At 48.8% G+C, this 20398-nt stretch overlaps 1 protein-coding gene across 4 annotated transcripts in view; it reads left to right on the plus strand.

Moving 5' to 3' along the window:
* The window catches only part of LOC121558156 (unconventional myosin-XVIIIa-like), a 153285-nt gene that overhangs the window by 112850 nt on the left and 20037 nt on the right, over window positions 1–20398 (plus strand). For all 4 annotated transcript variants that reach the window (XM_045211603.1, XM_045211605.1, XM_045211608.1 and 1 more), the window contains 10 exons: window positions 1537–1664; window positions 7572–7726; window positions 8860–8983; window positions 11180–11380; window positions 11594–11704; window positions 11909–12013; window positions 12208–12354; window positions 12591–12704; window positions 15171–15287; window positions 15853–15936. In XM_045211603.1, coding sequence (XP_045067538.1) covers window positions 1537–1664; window positions 7572–7726; window positions 8860–8983; window positions 11180–11380; window positions 11594–11704; window positions 11909–12013; window positions 12208–12354; window positions 12591–12704; window positions 15171–15287; window positions 15853–15936 — 1286 coding nt within the window. The remainder of the gene's footprint in view (window positions 1–1536; window positions 1665–7571; window positions 7727–8859; window positions 8984–11179; window positions 11381–11593; window positions 11705–11908; window positions 12014–12207; window positions 12355–12590; window positions 12705–15170; window positions 15288–15852; window positions 15937–20398) is intronic.

Here is a 20398-nt window from a genome sequence, read left to right on the forward strand (position 1 = left end):
GTGCTCAATTGGATTCAGGTCTGGGGAACGAGCGGGCCAGTCCATAGCATCAATGCCTTCCTCTTGCAGGAACTGCTGACACACTCCAGCCACATGAGGTCTAGCATTGTCTTGCATTAGGAGGAACCCAGGGCCAACCGCACCAGCATATGGTCTCACAAGGGGTCTGAGGATCTCATCTCGGTACCTAATGGCAGTCAGGCTACCTCTGGCGAGCACATGGAGGGCTGTGCGGCCCCCCAAAGAAATGCCACCCCACACCATGACTGACCCACCGCCAAACCGGTCATGCTGGAGGATGTTGCAGGCAGCAGAACGTTCTCCACGGCGTCTCCAGACTCTGTCACGTCTGTCACATGTGCTCAGTGTGAACCTGCTTTCATCTGTGAAGAGCACAGGGCGCCAGTGGCGAATTTGCCAATCTTGGTGTTCTCTGGCAAATGCCAAACGTCCTGCATGGTGTTGGGCTGTAAGCACAACCCCCACCTGTGGACGTCGAGCCCTCATACCACCCTCATGGAGTCTGTTTCTGACCGTTTGAGCAGACACATGCACATTTGTGGCCTGCTGGAGGTCATTTTGCAGGGCTCTGGCAGTGCTCCTCCTGCTCCTCCTTGCACAAAGGCGGAGGTAGCGGTCCTGCTGCTGGGTTGTTGCCCTCCTATGGCCTCCTCCACGTCTCCTGATGTACTGGCCTGTCTCCTGGTAGCGCCTCCATGCTCTGGACACTACGCTGACAGACACAGCAAACCTTCTTGCCACAGCTCGCATTGATGTGCCATCCTGGATGAGCTGCACTACCTGATCCACTTGTGTGGGTTGTAGACTCCGTCTCATGCTACCACTAGAGTGAAAGCACCGCCAGCATTCAAAAGTGACCAAAACATCAGCCAGGAAGCATAGGAACTGAGAAGTGGTCTGTGGTCACCACCTGCAGAACCACTTCTTTATTGAGGGTGTCTTGCTAATTGCCTATAATTTCCACCTGTTGTCTATTCCATTTGCACAACAGCATGTGAAATTTACTGTCAATCAGTGTTGCTTCCTAAGTGGACAGTTTGATTTCACAGAAGTGTGATTGACTTGGAGTTACATTTTGTTGTTTAAGTGTTCCCTTTATTTTTTTGAGCAGTGTATATAGTGTACATGTACAGGCCATAACAGTACTGTACCGACTCTAATATGGCTTCAATACAGCTTAATACATTACCTCCTGACTAATGCAAACCCCTTCCATGGTCAAACAGACTTCCTTTCAAACTGGCTATTTAATTTCAACTTAGTTCTATTTGAAGACATGTTGAATGCGATGGAGGCTGCTGAGGGGAGGACGGCTCATAATAATGGATGGAACGGAGTCAATGGAAACCATGTGTTTGATGTATTTGATACCAATCTGCTCCAGCCATTACCACGAGCCCATCCTCCCCAATTAAGGTGCCACCAACCTCCTGTGATTGAATGAACTGGTGTGGTTCTTGTAGTGCTGTCCACAACCTGTCTGCTAACTGTGCTGTATCATGTTGTGTCTTTTAGGGGGAGAGTGGAGACTGAAGTATGAGAGGGCCATCAGAGAGATAGAGTTCACCAAGAAGAGGCTTCAGCAGGAGTTTGATGACAAGCTGGAGGTGGAGCAGCAGAACAAACGGCAGCTGGAGAGGAGGGTAAGGCAGCGTCGGACACACACACACTTCTAACTCAACCTTGCCCTGCTTACACACACTTGCACGTTGGGATTTACCCCTACCTCATCTAGCTACACACACACACACTTCTAACTCAACCTCGCCCTGCTTACACACACTTGCACGTTGGGATTTACACCCACCTCATCTAGCTACACACACTGTCAGGGTTGAGTGTAGAGGTAACGTGGAATCACACGCAGGACACACAGAGATTCGAAACAGATGTCTTCAGTGAAGTCCGAAAATACAAGCCAAACACGGCAACAGGCCACAGGCGAAACATACGCACACTGGTAAGAACCAAAGTAAATGCGCACAACGTGCAGGACTCTCTCAAACAAAACGAAATACAGAGAGCACAGAACAGCGAACCAACTACTACACGTGACATCGAACAATTACACACAACACCTGACCAAACACAAGAGAACTAAATAGGACGCATAATGAACACTTAACAATGAACAGGTGTAACAAACAGACAAAACCAATCAAACATAGAAACATAGAACGGTGGCAGCTAGTACTCCGGAGACGACGACCGCGAAGCCTGCCCGAACAAGGAGAAGGAGCAGCCTCGGCCGAAACCGTGACAGTACCCCCCTTGACGCGCGGCTCCAGCCGTGGCGCTCGACCCCGGCCTCGGGGACGACCAGGAGGACGCGGAGCAGGGCGCGTAGGATGACCACGATGGAACTCGGTCAGAAGAGACGGGTCTAGGATGTCCCTCCTCGGCACCCAGCACCGCTCCTCCGGGCCGTACCCCTCCCACTCCACGAGATATTGGAGACCCCCATCCGGCGTCTCGAATCTAGGATGGACCGAACAGTGTGCGCCGGAGCCCCTCGATGTCCAACGGGGCGGAGGAGTCTCCTCTATCTCATAGTCCTGGAGTGGACCAGCTACCACCGGCCTGAGGAGAGACACATGGAACGAGGGGTTAATATTCTTGTAATCAATGGGCAGTTGTAACCTGTAACACACCTCGTTCAATCTCCTCAGGACTTTAAAAGGCCCCACAAACCGCCGACCCAGCTTCCGGCAGGGCAGGCGGAGGGGCAGGTTTCTGGTTGAGAGCCAGACTCGATCTCCAGGTGCGTACACTGGCCCCTCACTGCGGTGGAGATCGGCGCTCGTCTTCTGTCGACGGATGGCTCGCTGCAGATGGATGTGTGCAGCGTTCCACGTCTCCTCCGAGCGCCGCACCCACTCATCCACCGCAGGGGCCTCGATCTGGCTCTCATGCCAAGGTGCCAGAACCGGCTGGTACCCTAACACACACTGGAAAGGGGTTAGTTTAGTGGAGGAGTGGCGGAGAGAGTTCTGTGCCATCTCGGCCCAGGGAACATATCTCGCCCACTCCTCCGGCCGGCCCTGGCAATATGACCTCAGAAACCTACCCACATCCTGGTTGACACGTTCGACCTGCCCATTACTCTCCGGGTGGTAACCCGAGGTAAGGCTCACCGAAACCCCCAACCGTTCCATAAACGCTCTCCAGACTCTGGAGGTAAACTGGGGGGCCTCGATCAGACACTATATCCTCGGGTACCCGTAATGCCGGAAGACGTGGGTAAATAGAGCCTCAGCGGTCTGTAGGGCAGTAGGAAGACCCGGCATGGGAAGGAGACGACAGGCCTTCGAGAACCGATCCACAACGACCAGGATGGTGGTATTCCCCTGTGAGGAGGGAAGGTCTGTAACAAAATCCACCGAGAGGTGAGACCAGGGTCGTTGTGGAACGGGCAGGGGTTGTAACTTACCCCTGGGCAAGTGTCTGGGTGCCTTACACTGGGCACACACCGAGCAGGAGGAGACATAAATCCTCACATCCCTGGCTAACGTTGGCCACCAGTACTTTGTGCTAAGGCAGTGCACTGTCCGGCCAATACCTGGATGCCCAGAGGAGGGTGACGTGTGAGCCCAATAAATGAGCCGATCCCGGACCTCGAGCGGGACGTACGTCCGACCCACCGGACACTGTGGAGGGCTAGGGTCGGTGCGTAATGCCCGCTCGATCTCCGTATCGACCTCCCATACCACCGGTGCAACCAGACAAGACTTAGGTAGTATGGGAGTGGGCTCAACGGACCTCTCCTCCGTGTCATACCGCCGAGACAGGGCATCTGCCTTCCCGTTCTGGGACCCAGGGATGTAAGTGATCTTAAACACGAACCGGGCTAGAAACATAGTCCACCGAGCCTGGCGAGGATTCAGTCTCCTAGCTGCCCGAATGTATTCCAGGTTACGGTGGTCAGTCAGAATGAGAAAAAGGGTGTTGAGCCCCCTCAAGCCAATGCCTCCACACCTTTAGGGCTTGTACCACGGCTAACAGCTCCCTGTCCCCTACGTCATAATTACGCTCCGCCGGACTGAGCTTTTTTCGAATAAAATGACCAGGGGCGGAGTTTAGGGGGTGTGCCGACCCGTTGGGAGAGAACAGCCCCGATACCGGCTTCAGACGCGTCCACTTCCACTTGGAATGGTAAAGCGGGATCCGGGTGCGCCAGCACTGGAGCCGAGGTAAACAGGTCCTTCAGTCTCCCAAAAGCCCTGTCCGCCTCAGCTGACCACCGCAAGCGCACCAGTCCCCCCTTCAGAAGGGACGTTATGGGAGCTGCCACCTGTCCAAAACCCCGGATAAACCTCCGGTAGTAATTCGCAAAACCCAAGAACTGCTGCACCTCTTTAACCGTGGTTGGGGTTTGCCAATTACGCACTGCTGACACACGGTCAACCTCCATCCTCACCCCTGACGCAGACAACTGATAACCCAAAAAGGAGACCGACTCCTGGAAGAACAGACATTTCTCGGCTTTGACATACAGGTCATGCTCCAACAACCTCCTCAATACTCGGCGCACCAGGGCTACATGTTCGGCCCGGGTAGAACTGTACACCAGAATATCGTCTATGTACACGACTACTCCCTGCCCCTGCATGTCCCGGAAAATCTCATCTACAAAGGATTGGAAGACTGATGGAGCATTCATTAACCCGTATGGCATGACGAGATACTCGTAATGACCGGAGGTAGTACTAAATGCTGTCTTCCATTCATCGCCCTCTCTAATGCGCACCAAGTTATATGCGCTCCTGAGGTCCAATTTTGTGAAGAACCGTGCCCCGTGTAATGACTCAGTCATAGTCGCAATCAGCAGGAGTGGATAACTATATTTCACAGTAATCTGATTGAGACCGCGGTAATCAATACACGGGCGCAAACCTCCATCCTTTTTCTTCACAAAAAAGAAGCTCGAGGACGCGGGTGAAGTGGAGGGCCGTATGTATCCCTGTCTCAGAGACTCGGCAATGTATGTCTCCATTGCCCTCTTCTCCTCCTGTGACAAAGGATACACATGGCTCCGCGGGAGCGCAGCTCCTGCCTGGAGGTCTATCGCACAATCCCCCTGTCTATGAGGTGGCAACCGCGCCCGGCTCTCGTCTTGCTAAACACGAGTGCCAAATCCTCATACTCGGGGAATGTGCAATGCGGGCATTTGGTTCGGACTCTCCACCGAGGTCGCCCCTACGGAAACACCCAGACATAGCCCCTCACACTGAGCAGACCACCCCTTAAGAGCCCTCTCTCGCCACGAAATAGTAGGATCATGGGTAATCAACCAGGGAAGCCCCAGTACCACCGGATACGCAGGAGAGTCGATCAGATAGAGCTGAATCGTCTCCTCATGACCCCCTGCGTCTCCATCCTAAGTGGCACTGTGACCTCCCTAATCAACCCGGATCCTAACGGACGACTATCTAGGGCATGTACAGGGAAAGGATTATTTACCGGAAGGAGGGGAATCCCTAACTCTACACAGAATTTGCGATCTACAAAATTCCCAGCTGCGCCTGAATCTACTAGCGCCTTATGCTGGGAACGAGGTGCAACCTGTGGAAAACAAACAGGTATGGTTATGTGTACGACAGAAAGCTCTGGGTAAGTGGGGCGCCTACTCACCTGGGAGGACTCCCCAATGTGTGGCCTGCCTTCTCCTCCACCAGGAGACCCTCCCCAGCACCTAGCCGCGGTGTGCCCTCCACGGCCACAGTTGGTGCAGGGGACGGCCCCCCTCGGGCTCCTTCTTCTCCTTCCTCTAGCGCCAGCACCTCCGAGCTCCATAGGGCTCGGCTCGGAGGTGCTGGAGGGTGGAATGGGCGACCCCCACCTGGGACGCCCGCGGGTAGCGAGCAGGGTGTCCAGCCGAATGGCCATGTTAACCAATTGGTCAAATGAAAGCGTGGTATCCCTGCACGCCAACTCTCTGCGGACGTCCTCCCGGAGGCTGCAGCGGAAGTGGTCTATGAGTGCCCGCTCATTCCACCCCGCATCTGCCGCTAGAGTCCGGAACTCCAGTGCAAACTCCTGAGCACTCCTCATCCCCTGCCGGAGGTAGAATAGATGCTCCCCCGCCGCCTTCCCCTCCGGTGGATGGTCAAACACTGCACGGAAGCGGCGGGAGAACTCCGCATAGGTGATAGTAGCGGCGTCTATTCTCCTCCATTCGGCGTTGGCCCACTCCAACGCCTTGCTGGTGAGACAGGAGATGAGGGCGGAAACGCTCTCGTGTCCCGAGGGCGCCGGGTGTACGGTGGCGAGGTAGAGTTCAACTTGCAACAGGAACCCCTGACACCCGGCAGCGGTGCCGTCGTACGCCCTCGGGAGCGAGAGCCGAATCCCACTGGGTTCCGGAAGTTGGACAGGCGGGCTGACCGATGGTGATGGTGGGGGTGTGGGTACCCCGCTGGTCTCCCATCGATGGAGGGTGTTCATCACTCGGTCCAGGGCGTGCCCGATTTGGTTGATCCTGTCCTCCTGTCCACGAAGGCGCTCCTCGATGATCTCTGTGGGTGTGGGTGCTCCTGCTGATTCCATAGAGATGGTGTGTAATTCTGTCAGGGTTGAGTGTAGAGGTAACGTGGAATCACACGCAGGACACACAGAGATTCGAAACAGATGTCTTTAGTGAAGTCCGAAAATACAAGCCAAACACAGCAACAGGCCACAGGCGAAACATACGCACACTGGTAAGAACCAAAGTAAATGCGCACAACGTGCAGGACTCTCTCAAACAAAACGAAATACAGAGAGCACAGAACAGCGAACCAACTACTACACGTGACATCGAATAATTACACACAACACCTGACCAAACACAAGAGAACTAAATAGGACGCATAATGAACACTTAACAATGAACAGGTGTAACAAACAGACAAAACCAATCAAACATAGAAACATAGAACGGTGGCAGCTAGTACTCCGGAGACGACGACCGCCGAAGCCTGCCCGAACAAGGAGAAGGAGCAGCCTCGGCCGAAACCGTGACACACACACACACTTCTAACTCAACCTCGCCCTGCTTACACACACTTGCACGTTGGGATTTACACCTACCTCATCTAGCTACACACACACATCTAACTCAACCTCGCCCTGCTTACACACACTTGCACGTTGGGATTTACACTTACCTCATCTAGCTACAAACACAGAAGTAGTTGACTACTGTCGTCGGTGGGTCTGTCTGTCTCTCTGTCTCTCCTTTTATATCTCCTTTCTTCATTGTTGGGCAGGTGTCTGTCTGTCTGTCCCTGTCTTTGTCTATCTCTGTCTGGCTTTTCTTTATCTCTGTCTTTTTCTCAGCCCCTTTCTCTGTTTTGACAACTCCTCTGTGCTCACTCGTAAAAGGAGCAGTGAAGCAATAACTAGTCTTTTCTTTCTCTCTCTGTCCGTCTCACCTGGTCGGCCACTTAGACGGACAGCTTGACAGAAGCTAACAGACGCTTTGACCTATTTCATGCCTCTGCTTATTTTGAAAAAAGATTTTAAATGTTACACATCTCTCTCTCTATCTCCCTGCCTCCGTCCCCCTCCAGCTAAGTGACCTCCAGGCAGACAGTGAGGAGGTGCAGCGTACGGCCCAGCAGCTGAAGAAGAAGTGTCAGAGATTGACGGCTGAGCTACAGGACACCAAGCTACACCTGGAGGGCCAGCAGAGCCGCAACCATGACCTGGAGAAGAAACAGAGGAAGTGAGTTCAGTTCATAATGCACACACTCTGTAGGTCGACAAACACACGTGAACACAGACCATAGAGATAGATAGAGGACTCTAGTACTCAAAAGTCTGTTGTAGCATGGGCAGCACCATTGAGGACTTTCACCATTTTGAAGTAGTCAACTGGGTGGGACTTTCTATGGGTTAAGGATGGTTTCATATAATTCCATCCAGGTCACCAGGACGGATCAGCCAATGAATTATACTCATGAGGAAATATTCCATAACTGCAGTTGGCAGTAAATTGCCAACCTTGGCTTTATACCTGTTTAAACAACACATAGGTGACATGGTGCACCCTTTTAGTTTGTTTACCAACTCATAGAAGAAGAAGAAGAAAATGGTCTACTTCAAAATGGAGATGGCCTCAATGGCACTGTCTATGCTCTCCTAGACACCGTAATAAGACAGATACAATGATGCGATGTCTATCTAAGTCTATGATGCAGACACACGCAAATACACACAGGTGTGCGCCACACACTCATACACATAACTCAAACAGTACATTCAGATCTGCAACTACAACCTGATATTACTCATACTCTCTCACTGTGACTTGAAGAAGAAACAGAGCTCACTACCTTAGATCTTCACTGTAACTTTAAATCTTTAAAGTCCTGGGTAAAACACCACAGTACTCTCTCAATCTCTCTCTCTCTCTCCCGCTCTCTCTCCTCTCTCTCTGTCTCCCCACCCCCTCTCTCTCTCTCTTTCTCTCTGTCTCTCTCTCTTTCTCTCTCTCTCTATCTCTCTGTGGTAATGGTTACTGAGTGATATCACACCTCAGCAGAGTAGGAGAGATATAATACAAATGAATCTAGGAGATCAGTAAAGGCTAGGAAACTTACTTGGGATGCTGCAAAAATGTGTGGTCTCTAAGCTTGGCTGTGCTGGTTAGAGGCCCCTGCTGTCTAAGCCCCTTTAGTTCAATAAGTAAACAGGACGACAGATACTCCCCCCGTGGCTGTCACGGCTATGGGGAGTGTGTGTGTGCACATGTACTGTACCAGTATGAGTATGTTGTTCTATGTCGATAGAGGACTCACGGCAGGGTGTGTGTCTAGCCAGACAGGGTATTAACATGACTGTGTGTGTGTGTGTCAGGTTTGACTCGGAGCAGAACCTCTCTCAGGAGGAGGTTCAGAGGGAGAAGAATATTAGAGAGAAGTTGAGCAGAGAGAAGGACATGCTGACTGGAGAGGTGTTCAGCCTGCGACAGCAACTGCAGGTACTGTACTGTACTCTACTGTACAAACACCAACACTACTGGCCTACCACATCTCTGTGTGTGTGCCAAAAATGGATTCAAATATTATTTGAAATCTTTCAAGTACTTTGAGCATTTTAGTCTTCCCGGAGTGTCAGGTGGCTGGGGTTGCATTTTTGAGACCATTCCATTGGCTCCATGGCAAGCTCAATCAAGCACAGCTATTTGAATGAACATACTTTTGGATTGTGTGTGTATCCACCTATAGGACAAGGATCTGGAGATATGTGTTTAGGGTGTTTTCACATATAGTCAACTCTGTGGTAAAATAACTCAGTTCCCTTTGTATTCACACTGCCCTTGCCTTTGGATGAGGACTCAACTCTTTTGCCAGTTCACTTCACCTATTTTGTGGTCCGAGTCCTATTTGAATTTCACATTGCTATGTTTAGAAAGAAACCAATATCTTTTTCCAACATTCACTCAATGCACTCAAGTGCAGGACAAGCCATTCCATCAGAATGTGTTATCGGACAGCTAGATATACCTACATACATTTTGGAAGCTAATAGATTGCATTTAGTTAAAAGATGAGACATAATAATTGTAATCAGAAGATACTATTAACATGTACATTTGATTGGTAACAGAATAAATAGCACATCAATAACTGCAGAATAAAGAATGCTGTAATTGAAAATTGTACACCCAATGTAGGCTACTGCCCCTTTAAGAGCTAGAATTGATTTTGTATCCTATGTTTGATTCTCATCAAATACACTACATGGCCAAAAGTATGTGGATACACCTTCAAATTAGTGGATTTGGCTATTTAAGCCACACCCGTTGCTGACAGGTGTATAAAATCGAGCACACAGCCATGCAATCTCCATAGACAAACATTGTCAGTAGAATGGCCTGTACTAAAGAGCTCAGTGACTTTCAACGTGGCACCATCATAGGATGCCACCTTTCCAACGAGTCAGTTCGTCAAATTTCTGCCCTGCTAGACCTGCCCCGTTCACTGTAAGCACTGTTATTGTGAAGTGGAAACATCTAGGAGCAACAACTGCTCAGCCACGAAGTGGTAGGCCACAGAACGGGACCACCGAGTGCTGAAGCGCGTAAAAATCATCTCTCCTCGGTTGCAACACTCACTACCAAGTTCCAAACTGCCTCTGGAAGCAATATCAGCACAAGAACTGTTCGTCAGGAGCATCATGAAATTGGTTTCCATGGCCGAGCAGTCGCACACAAGCCTAAGACCACCATGCGCAATGACAAGCATTGGCTGGAGTGGTGTAAAGCTTGCCGCCATTGGACTCTGGAGCAGTGGAAAAGCGTTCTCTGGAGTGATGAATCACGCTTCACCATCTGGCAGTCCGACGGATTAATCTGGGTTTGGCGGATGCCAGGAGAACGCTACCTGCCCGAATGCGTAGTGCCAACTGTAAAGTTTGGTGGATGAGGAATAATGGTCTGGGGCTGTTTTTCATGGTTCGGGCTAAGCGCCTTAGTTCCAATGAAGGGAAATCTTAACTCTACAGCATACAATGACATTCTAGACAATTCTGTGCTTCCAACTTTGTGGCAACAGTTTTGGGAAGGCCCTTTCCTGTTTGAGCATGACAATGCCCCCGTGCACAAAGCGAGGTCCATTCAGAAATGGTTTATCGAGATCGGTGTGGAAGAACTTGACTGGCCTGCACAGAGCCTTGACCTCAACCCCATCAAACACCTTTGGGATGAATTAGAACGCCGACTGCGAGCCAGGCCTAATCGGCCAACATCAGTGCCCGACCTCACTAATACTCTTGTGGCTGAATGGAAGCAAGTCCCCACAGCAATGTTCCAACATCTAGTGGAAAGCCTTCCCAGAAGAGTGGAGGCTGTTATAGCAGCAATGGGGGGACCAACTCAATATTAATGCCCATGATAGTCTGCCCATGATAGTCTGTCCTCTATAGGACAAGGACCTGGAGATGTGTGTCTTAATGTGTCCCCTCTCCCTCTATAGGACAAGGACCTGGAGATGTGTGTCTTAATGTGTCCCCTCTCCCTCTATAGGACAAGGACCTGGAGATGTGTGTCTTAATGTGTCCCCTCTCCCTCTATAGGACAAGGACCTGGAGATGTGTGTCTTAATGTGTCCCCTCTCCCTCTATAGGACAAGGACCTGGAGATGTGTGTCTTAATGTGTCCCCTCTCCCTCTATAGGACAAGGACCTGGAAATGTGTGCGCAGAACGTGAAGTTAGAACAGCTGGAGGCGGAGCTGCTGGACCTGTCATCCCAGGAGACCAAGGACGAGGCGTCGCTGTCCAAGGTGAAGAAGACGATACGTGACCTGGAGGCCAAGGTCAAAGACCAGGAAGAGGAGCTGGATGAACAGGCCGGAACTATACAGATGCTGGAGCAGGTACAGAGTTATACACACACACATACACACACACACACATACACACACACACAGAGAGACACACACGTGTACACACACATGCAGACACACACACACACACACACACACAGAGAGACTCACACAGAGACTCACACTTGTACACACACATGCAGATGCGTGCACACACACTCCACTGAGGATGACACTCATATACTCTGTCTTTGTGTTGTGCAGGCTAAGCTGCGTCTGGAGATGGAGACAGAAAGACTGCGCCAGACACACTCCAAGGAGATTGAAAGTAAAGACGAGGAGGTGGAGGAGATCAGACAGTCCTGCAGTAAGAAGGTACAGCACACACCGACAACCTTACATGACTCTAAAGGCAAATGATTAGTTGTGGCAATGTGTGACTATAGTAGCCACAAATAGCTGGTTTCGTCACCAAAGCACAAACATAGACGATGACTCAGTTTTATTATGTAAACATGTCTCTTTCAGTTGGATCACATTTCATGGGTCACCATATAGTGTGTGTTCCTGTGTTTTCAGCTGAAGCAGATAGAAGTCCAGCTGGAGGAGGAGTATGATGACAAACAGAAGGTCCTACGTGAAAGGAGAGACCTGGAGACCAAGCTACTGTCTGCCCAGGACCAGGTACAGTCACACACTCCCTACCAGTCTACCGTCTACCTTGTACAGGCTTTCCCCAGACTAGTTATATGTCCAGTGGTTGTCAACCCTCCTACTGGATAGTTACAGATTATGCAGGCTTTTGTTCGTACTATGTTTAGTGTGTGGTGTAAGGTGTTCAGCTGGTCGTAATCTGGTTGTGTTGCTGCTGTCCCCAGGTGAACCCCAGAGATGTGGAGACAGAGAAGAGGCTGAGGAAGGATCTGAAGCGTACCAAGGCCCTGCTGGCCGACGCCCAGATCATGCTGGACCACATGAAGAACAACGCCCCCAGCAAGAGAGAGATCGCCCAGCTCAAAAACCAGGTAGGTAGTACCCCTAGCACACTCGTCCAGTTCCTACACCTCCCTGACACACCACAGAGATACTGGGAAAGTCAAGAAACATCACAATAAGATTTCAATTGAATTTCGATAATGGATTTGAATCTCTTTCTCTCTATGTCTGCCTGTCTATCTCTCTCTCTCTCTCTCTCTCTCTCTCTCTCTCTCTCTCTCTCTCTCTCTCTCTCTCTCTCTATCTCCCTCTCCCTTTGTCTCAGCTGGAGGAGTCAGAGTTCACCTGTGCGGCAGCAGTGAAGGCCCGTAAATCTATGGAGGTGGAGATTGAGGACTTGCATGTGCAGATGGATGACATCTCCAAAGCCAAACAGGCTGTGAGTACAGTACACCATTTCCTACCACTGACCTATTTCATACATCATGACCTTTTCAGCGGTTGAATAACATTTATTCAGAGCGCACAAGATGTTGGGGAGGAGGGGTGGGGCGGTGCTGTGGGATTATTGAATATACTCTTTGAAGAGGAAGGGTTTCAGATGATTTCGGAAGATGGGCAGGGACTCTGCTGTCCTAGATTCAGGGGGAAGCTGGTCCCACCATTGGGGTGCCAGGACAGAGAAGAGCTTGGACTGGGCTGAGCGAGAGCCAAGAAACCAGAGGTGGCAGTACGGAATACTCGGGTTGGGGTGTAGAGTTTGAGCATAGCCTGAAGGTAGGGAGGGGCAGTTCCTCTTGCTGCTCCGTAGGCAAGTACCATGGTTTTGCAGTGGATGCGAGCTTCAACTGGAAGCCAGTGGAGTGAATCTCTCTCCCTTTCTCTTTCCCTCCCACGTCCTCACCTCTTTCTTGCTGTGACATCAATTTTTTTTACATTTTAGTCATTTTGCAGACGCTCTTATCCAGAGCGACTTACAGTTAGTGAGTGCATACATTTATTTTTTTCATACTGGTCCACCTCTGAGACTGCCATTATGAGTGCAGGGAAATTATTTTCGCCCATGATGGCATGTTTCCCTAAACATTTCTAATTTGAACAAGACGTATCACCTTGAAATCCATTACAGTTTAATACAGCAGTCGTTGGGTGAATATTATCTCCGCAGCGAGAGGGAAAGGTCATTGAGTTCACACAGCAGCAGGTCAGGAACAACAGATACTAGGAGAGATGGATGGAGAAATGGATGGATAGATGTTTTGCAGGTTGCAGCACACACTGATTTCATCAGTCTAAATGTACATTTTAATGACATGATTGTCTATGGTTTATTTAATGTTTTCCTGGCATGGAAGTACAGCAGGAACAAACAAGTCAAGGTTGGGGTTGATATTTACTTTACTTGCACATATTTTTTGGAAATGAGGGCATTTATTTGGTCAAACATAGGAAATAAACATTGAATGGGTATCTCCTTATTAAAATAACAACCATGTAATTAATACCAGTATGAAATCTTGCAATTTCTTTCCAAGGAATTCTGTTGGTTCTATTCCCCAGGTCGTTTTCCCCTCCATGTTAATAAGACGGATGTCATTGTGCCAGCGTGCTTTACAAGTCCTCTCATCCCTCAGCTATGTACTAATGGATTCATTAGCCTTTTCTGATATCCACATTATTCATCATGTATTAATACATCCCCTGACTGTCCCCAGCCCCGCTCATCTCCCTGCTGCACCTCTCTGCATTGTTGAAGTAATTATAGAAATGGGATTACGCCTCTGACGTTCCCACTGAAGTCAGTTAGGAGCACCCTGCTAGCATTAGCCGCTAATTGGCTAGGTTGATAATGACTGGGAACAGACAGTGTGTTAGCCCATGATCAGAGGAGAGTCTTTGTGGAAGGGGTAATATGCCTCCACTGTAAGATTCTATTGTACTGCTAAGCATTCTTATGGTTTATAACATATGGAGTAAATCGTGAATATATCCTGAAACAATATTATTCTAGGGTCAGTTGGTTGGCTCAATATTGATGTGGAAAAGTTTGGCCTTATACTAATCAAAGAATCAAAGTATTTCAGAGTTTTTGTAGAATTAAGATAGACTTTATTACAAATAGACAAAAGCCGAGATGATTTGTAAAGCATCTCCCGTCTACCTCTCAGCTCTCCGTTTATATAGTCATATTCACATACATCTTAGCTTAAAGACCCTCCCTCTTAGGTTCCCCCATCATTATCTTCAGTTTCCCCCTCTCGACCGCTCCGCCCACTTCCTTAGTCTATGATAGCGGCTACATTTGACTTCTCTTCAGTTTAGAAACAATAGTAGTACAATCAATCAAGCCCTTGTCATGCAAAAACAATCATGTTCAGTTTAAACTCTGTTCAACCCTGGCTTGACCTGAAGATTGTTTGTTGGACATGACAGGTCCACACTCAATCTCTCAAACATACCCAAACCCAACTCCTCTCTCCCCTCCCGTCATGCTGTAATTACTCATGATTAGTCTGAACTCTGTTCAACTCTGGCTCCGCTCTCAGGACTTTGTTTGAGGAGAGAGGCAAAAGGCAACAGTCTGGTTTCAGTCTCTGATAAAGTAGGACAGCCATGGATTAGGTAAGAGCGAGGAATTCGACCCGAGGTCAGATCCCCACACACACACACACAAACCCAGTGAAAGGAACCAATTAAGTTCTTGCCCAGCAACAGAGAATTCTGACTATATGTTCGCCATGTCTGTGATTAACTTTGTTTATCCAATAGTTTACTGAAAAATCTTCATCAATATCCGTTTCACAATATTGAATGTACAGTTACAGAAGTCAGCATCCTATTTTACACATTCTTTATATCTCTCTCTCCCGCTCTCTCTCTCTCTCTCTCTGTCTCTCTCTCTCAGCTGGAGGAGCAGTTGAGCAGGCTGCAGAGGGAGAAGAATGATCTGCAGTCTCGTATGGAGGAGGACCAGGAGGATATGAACGAGCTCATGAAGAAGCACAAGTCAGCTGTCGCCCAGGTAACACACACACACAGTCACACACACACAATGCGAGGGTAATTCTGCGTTATTTCAATGGTGTAAGTAGTATTTGGCACCAGCTTAGTGCTCTCCATTAGTGTTAATGTATCTGTGTAGAGCAGATTGCTATCAAGTGGAAATGAAAATTGAGCTCTGTCTGACACTGGTGGAAATATGAGTGATCCGCTTCCACTAGTTCCAAATGAATGTATCCCGTCCCTAATCTCTAAGAAGTGCTTTCACATCGGTCACATTGAAATTAGATGTATTGATGTCTCCCCTCCTTGCTCTTGCTTTTAAAAAGATATCCCTGTGACATTGTCCCCATCAATATGTTTGTTTATGGTTGTTTATCAATCTGTTGGCTGTGTAGACAAAATGGGAATGAATATATTATGTTGTACTGTGATACTAAAGTAAACATCATGCAGTACACTGTAGAGATAACTTAGTGTTAAACCGATCAGACAGACCAGTAGCTAACCTCTCTGTGTGTGTGTGTGTGTGTGTGTGTGTGTGTGTGTGTGTGTGTGGGCGGGCCGGCGGGCGTGCGTACGTGTAGTCGACTCAGAACCTAGCCCAGATCTCTGACCTACAAGCCCAGCTGGAGGAGGCCCTCAAGGAGAAGCAGGATGTCCAGGAGAAGGTACAGTTCACTGGAACACAGTTGTTTAGCCGGGAGGGTATAGGGAATAGACAGGGCTATCCTATCCTAATGCAGCGCTTTGTCTGCACTTATAACAACATAATGGGACTCATTGAGCAGGACTAGCTTGCTGACATAAGTCATCTGCCTCATGGAATTTAAATTCCTCCACCCCTATCCCCTCTCTTTGCATGGTAGTCCTTACAAATGATTGACATGGTATAATCAATGTGTCATTTTTGAAAGATGTGTATCAGAATAACAGAATTGGTCAACTCCGTTTGACAGTTGAAGATGGAGAACGTCTGTCTGACTGTTGTCTGTCACGGTGCCCAGTCAGGCTGTGACGTTTGGCTTTAGTAGCCCACAGCTTTAGCATATGCACCCTTCAGTCCTAGTGATTTCATTGTAGAGTCGTGTAGTGTGGTCACAGTCTGTGTGGCTGTTCTTGTCAACATCAAATCAAGGTGACCCTGCAAGGGATCAAGCCTGTAATACCTTTACCTCTCTCTGTCTGTTGCCCCGTGATCCCACCCAGACATGGGACATTTTGTTGTAGCGTGACACACGGTGTGGTGCTCCAATCTGGAGATAACCATCAGAGACCCTGGCCTCGGAACAATTATCCCCGCTGTCGCTGAGAGGGAGGGGGATGGGGGATCTATGATCATCAGGCTAAGAGGACCGTGTCCAAATCCCCCTTTTTCTCTAGCTGCCTCTCCCCCCCCTCTCTTCCACAAGCTCTCGCCCCCTCTCTCTCTCTCCCCCCCTGCTCTCTCTCGCTCTCTCTCCTCACGCTCTCTCTCTCTCTCTTCCACTCTCTCTCTGATACCTAGTCAGTCATTATGACAGGGAAGCTGTCATCTTATTGAACGTACACGGTGCTCCCAGGGGCTCCCTCATACAGGAGCTTGTAAAGGACAGTTTCTTTCACTTCACCTCGAAATACATAATAATAATAATTATATAGTCAGTATGTTTTAAAACGGTCAACTTTTCTTTCCTTGAAGATTACTTTAGGCCTATTTAAAGACTTGAGTTGGACTGGCGGGCATAAAGCTAGATGTTAGTTTATTGGTTTCAGATTAAACAAAGAGGCCTCGTCTGACCGCCCACACACATCCCAAAGTCAATATTCTGGAAATTACTATTCCTAGCAAATAGTTTCTGTCTGTTTTGAAACAGCGGAGCAACTTTTAGAAAGAATGAAAAGGAATTCAGTCTGGGGCACGTCTCTACGCTTTGAATAATATAAATGAAATGCCTGTAACGATGTCTGGTGTTTGAAGCCCTATCCTGGTCTGAACTATGTTAAAATTCTGAAGCGCTCTGTAGAGAGATGCCGGGCTACTCCTAAAGAGGAAGGTTGATCTGGATCTGGAACCCCTGTAGAGATGTGAAGTGTTTTCAACTTTTCACTCAGGGGAGAGAACAATGACAGAGGTGCATGGCTCAGAGAGTAGCCCTCAGGCCTAAGGACCTGGTGTGGAAATAGAGAGTAGCCCTCAGGCCTAAGGCCCTGGTTTGGAAATAGAGAGTAGCCCTCAGGCCTAAGGCCCTGGTGTGGAAATAGAGAGTAGCCCTCAGGCCTAAGGCCCTGGTGTGGAAATAGAGAGTAGCCCTCAGGCCTAAGGCCCTGGTGTGGAAATAGAGAGTAGCCCTCATGCCTAAGGCCCTGGTGTGGAAATAGAGAGTAGCCCTCAGGCCTAAGGCCCTGGTGTGGAAATAGAGAGTAGCACTCAGGCCTAAGGCCCTGGTGTGGAAATAGAGACTAACCCTCAGGCCTAAGGCCCTGGTTTGGAAATAGAGAGTAGCCCTCAGGCCTAAGGCCCTGGTGTGGAAATAGAGAGTAGCCCTCAGGCCTAAGGCCCTGGTGTGGAAATAGAGAGTAGCCCTCAGGCCTAAGGCCCTGGTGTGGAAATAGAGAGTAGCCCTCAGGCCTAAGGCCCTGGTGTGGATATAGAGAGTAGCCCTGAGGCCTAAGGCCCTGGTGTGGAAATAGAGAGTAGCCCTCAGGCCTAAGGCCCTGGTGTGGAAATAGAGAGTAGCCCTCGGGCCTTGGTGTGGATATAGAGAGTAGCCCTCAGGCCTAAGGCCCTGGTGTGAATATAGAGAGTAGCCCTCAGGCCTAAGGCCTTGGTGTCGATGTAGAGAGTAGCCCTCAGGCCTAAGGCCCTGGTGTGGATATAGAGAGTAGCCCTCAGGCCTAAGGCCCTGGTGTGGAAATAGAGAGTAGCCCTAAGGCCCTGGTGTGGATATAGAGAGTAGCCCTCAGGCCTAAGGCCCTGGTGTCGATGTAGAGAGTAGCCCTCAGGCCTAAGGCCCTGGTGTGGATATAGAGAGTAGCCCTCAGGCCTAAGGCCCTGGTGTCGATGTAGAGAGTAGCCCTCAGGCCTAAGGCCCTGGTGTGGATATAGAGAGTAGCCCTCAGGCCTTGGTGTGGATATAGAGAGTAGCCCTCAGGCCTAAGGCCCTGGTGTGGATATATATTTTTTACATTTTAGTCATTTAGCAGACGCTCTTATCCAGAGCGACTTACAGTTAGTGAGTGCATACATTTTCATACATATATAGAGAGTAGCCTTCAGGCCTAAGGCCCTGGTGTGGATATAGAGAGTAGCCCTCAGGCCTAAGGCCCTGGTGTGGATATAGATCACCAGTTGTGTGGAGGTTGTGTTTCAGCATTGGTGGGCTGTAACACTAGTGTTCTGAGAACATTAGCACTATTACTGTAGGCTGTTGCATTCATATATGATAACATAATATACACGGAACAAAAATATAAACGCAACATGTAAAGTGTTGGTCCCATGTTTCATGAGCTGAAATAAAAGATCCCAGAAGTGTTCCATATGCACAAAAAGCTTATTTCTCTCAAATGTTGTGCACAAATTAGTTTACATCCCTGTTAGTGAGCATTTCTCGTTTGCCAAGATAAACCATCCACCTGACAGGTGTGGCATATCAAGAAGCTGATTAAACAGCATGATCATTACACAGGTGCACCTTGTGCTGGGGAAAATAAAAGAACACTCTAAAATGTGCAGTTTTGTCACACAACACAGTGCCACAGATGTCAAAAGTTTTGAGGGAGCGTGCAATTGGAATGCTGACTGCAGGAATGTCCACCAGAGCTGTTGCCAGAGAATTTAATGTTAATTTCTCTACCATAAGCCGCCTCCAACGTCGTTTTTGAGAATTTGGCAGTATATCCAACCGGCCTCACAAACGCAGACCATGTGTATGGCGTTGTGTGGGCGAGCCGTTTGCTGATGTCAACGTTGTTAACAGAGTGCCCCATGGTGGGGTTATGGTATGGGCAGGCATAAGCTACGGACAACAAACACAATTGCATTTTATCGATGGCAATTTGAATGCACAGAAATACCGTGACGAGATCCTGAGGCCCATTTTTTTTAAGGTATCTGCGACCAACAGATGCATATCTGTAAATTGTTGCATGTTGCGTTTATATTTTTGTTCAGTATTAATACAGTGCATTCGGAAAGTATTCAGACCCCTTTTACACATTTTGTTACGTTACAGCCTTTTTCTAAAATGGATTAAATAAATACAAATCTTCATCAATCTACACACAATACCCCATAATGACAAAGTGAAAACAGGTTTTTAGAAGTTTTTGCAAATGTATTACCCTTTGCCATGAGACTCAAAATTGAGCTCAGGTGCAACCTGTTTCCATGAACATCCTTGAGATGTTTCTACAACTTAATTGGAGTCCACCTGTGGTAAATTCAATTGATTGGACATGATTTGGAAAGGCACACACCTGTCTATATAAGGTCCCACAATTGACAGTGCATGTCAGAGAAAAAACCAAGCCATGAGCTTGAAGGAATTGTCTGTAGAGCTCCGAGACAGGATTGAGTCGAGGCACAGATCTGGGAAACGCATTTCTGCAATATTGAAGGTCCCCCAAAACACAGTGGCCTCCATCATTCTTAAATGGAAGAAGTTTGGAACCACCAAGACTCTTCATGGGCTGGCCGCCTGGCCAAACTGAGCAATCGGGGGAGAAGGGCCCCTTGGTCAGAGAGGTGACCAAGAACCCAATGGTCACTCTGACAGAGCTCCAGAGTTCCTCTGTGGGGATGGGAGAACCTTCCAGAAGGACAACCAACTCTGCAGCACTCCACCAATCAGGCCTGTATGGTAGAGTGACCAGACGGAAGCCACTCCTCAGTAAAAGGCACATGTGTGATGAGGTGGTGTTGAAGGAGTCAGGCGCAGGAGGGTAAATCACAGAATAACAGGCTTTAATCCGCAAAATACAGGTTTACGCAGAAATGCGTCAAACACAGGGCACAAAACAGGCGCACTGGAAAATAGAAGGCACATGGGAAATACTCCCGTCAATACAAAATACACGAGCTCCACCGAGCTTCACTAACCTCCACAATAAACAATCACCCACACAGACAAGGAAGCAGAGGGAACACTT

Source organism: Coregonus clupeaformis, chromosome 5, assembly GCF_020615455.1.
Source record: "Coregonus clupeaformis isolate EN_2021a chromosome 5, ASM2061545v1, whole genome shotgun sequence".
Classification (NCBI taxonomy): domain Eukaryota; kingdom Metazoa; phylum Chordata; class Actinopteri; order Salmoniformes; family Salmonidae; genus Coregonus; species Coregonus clupeaformis.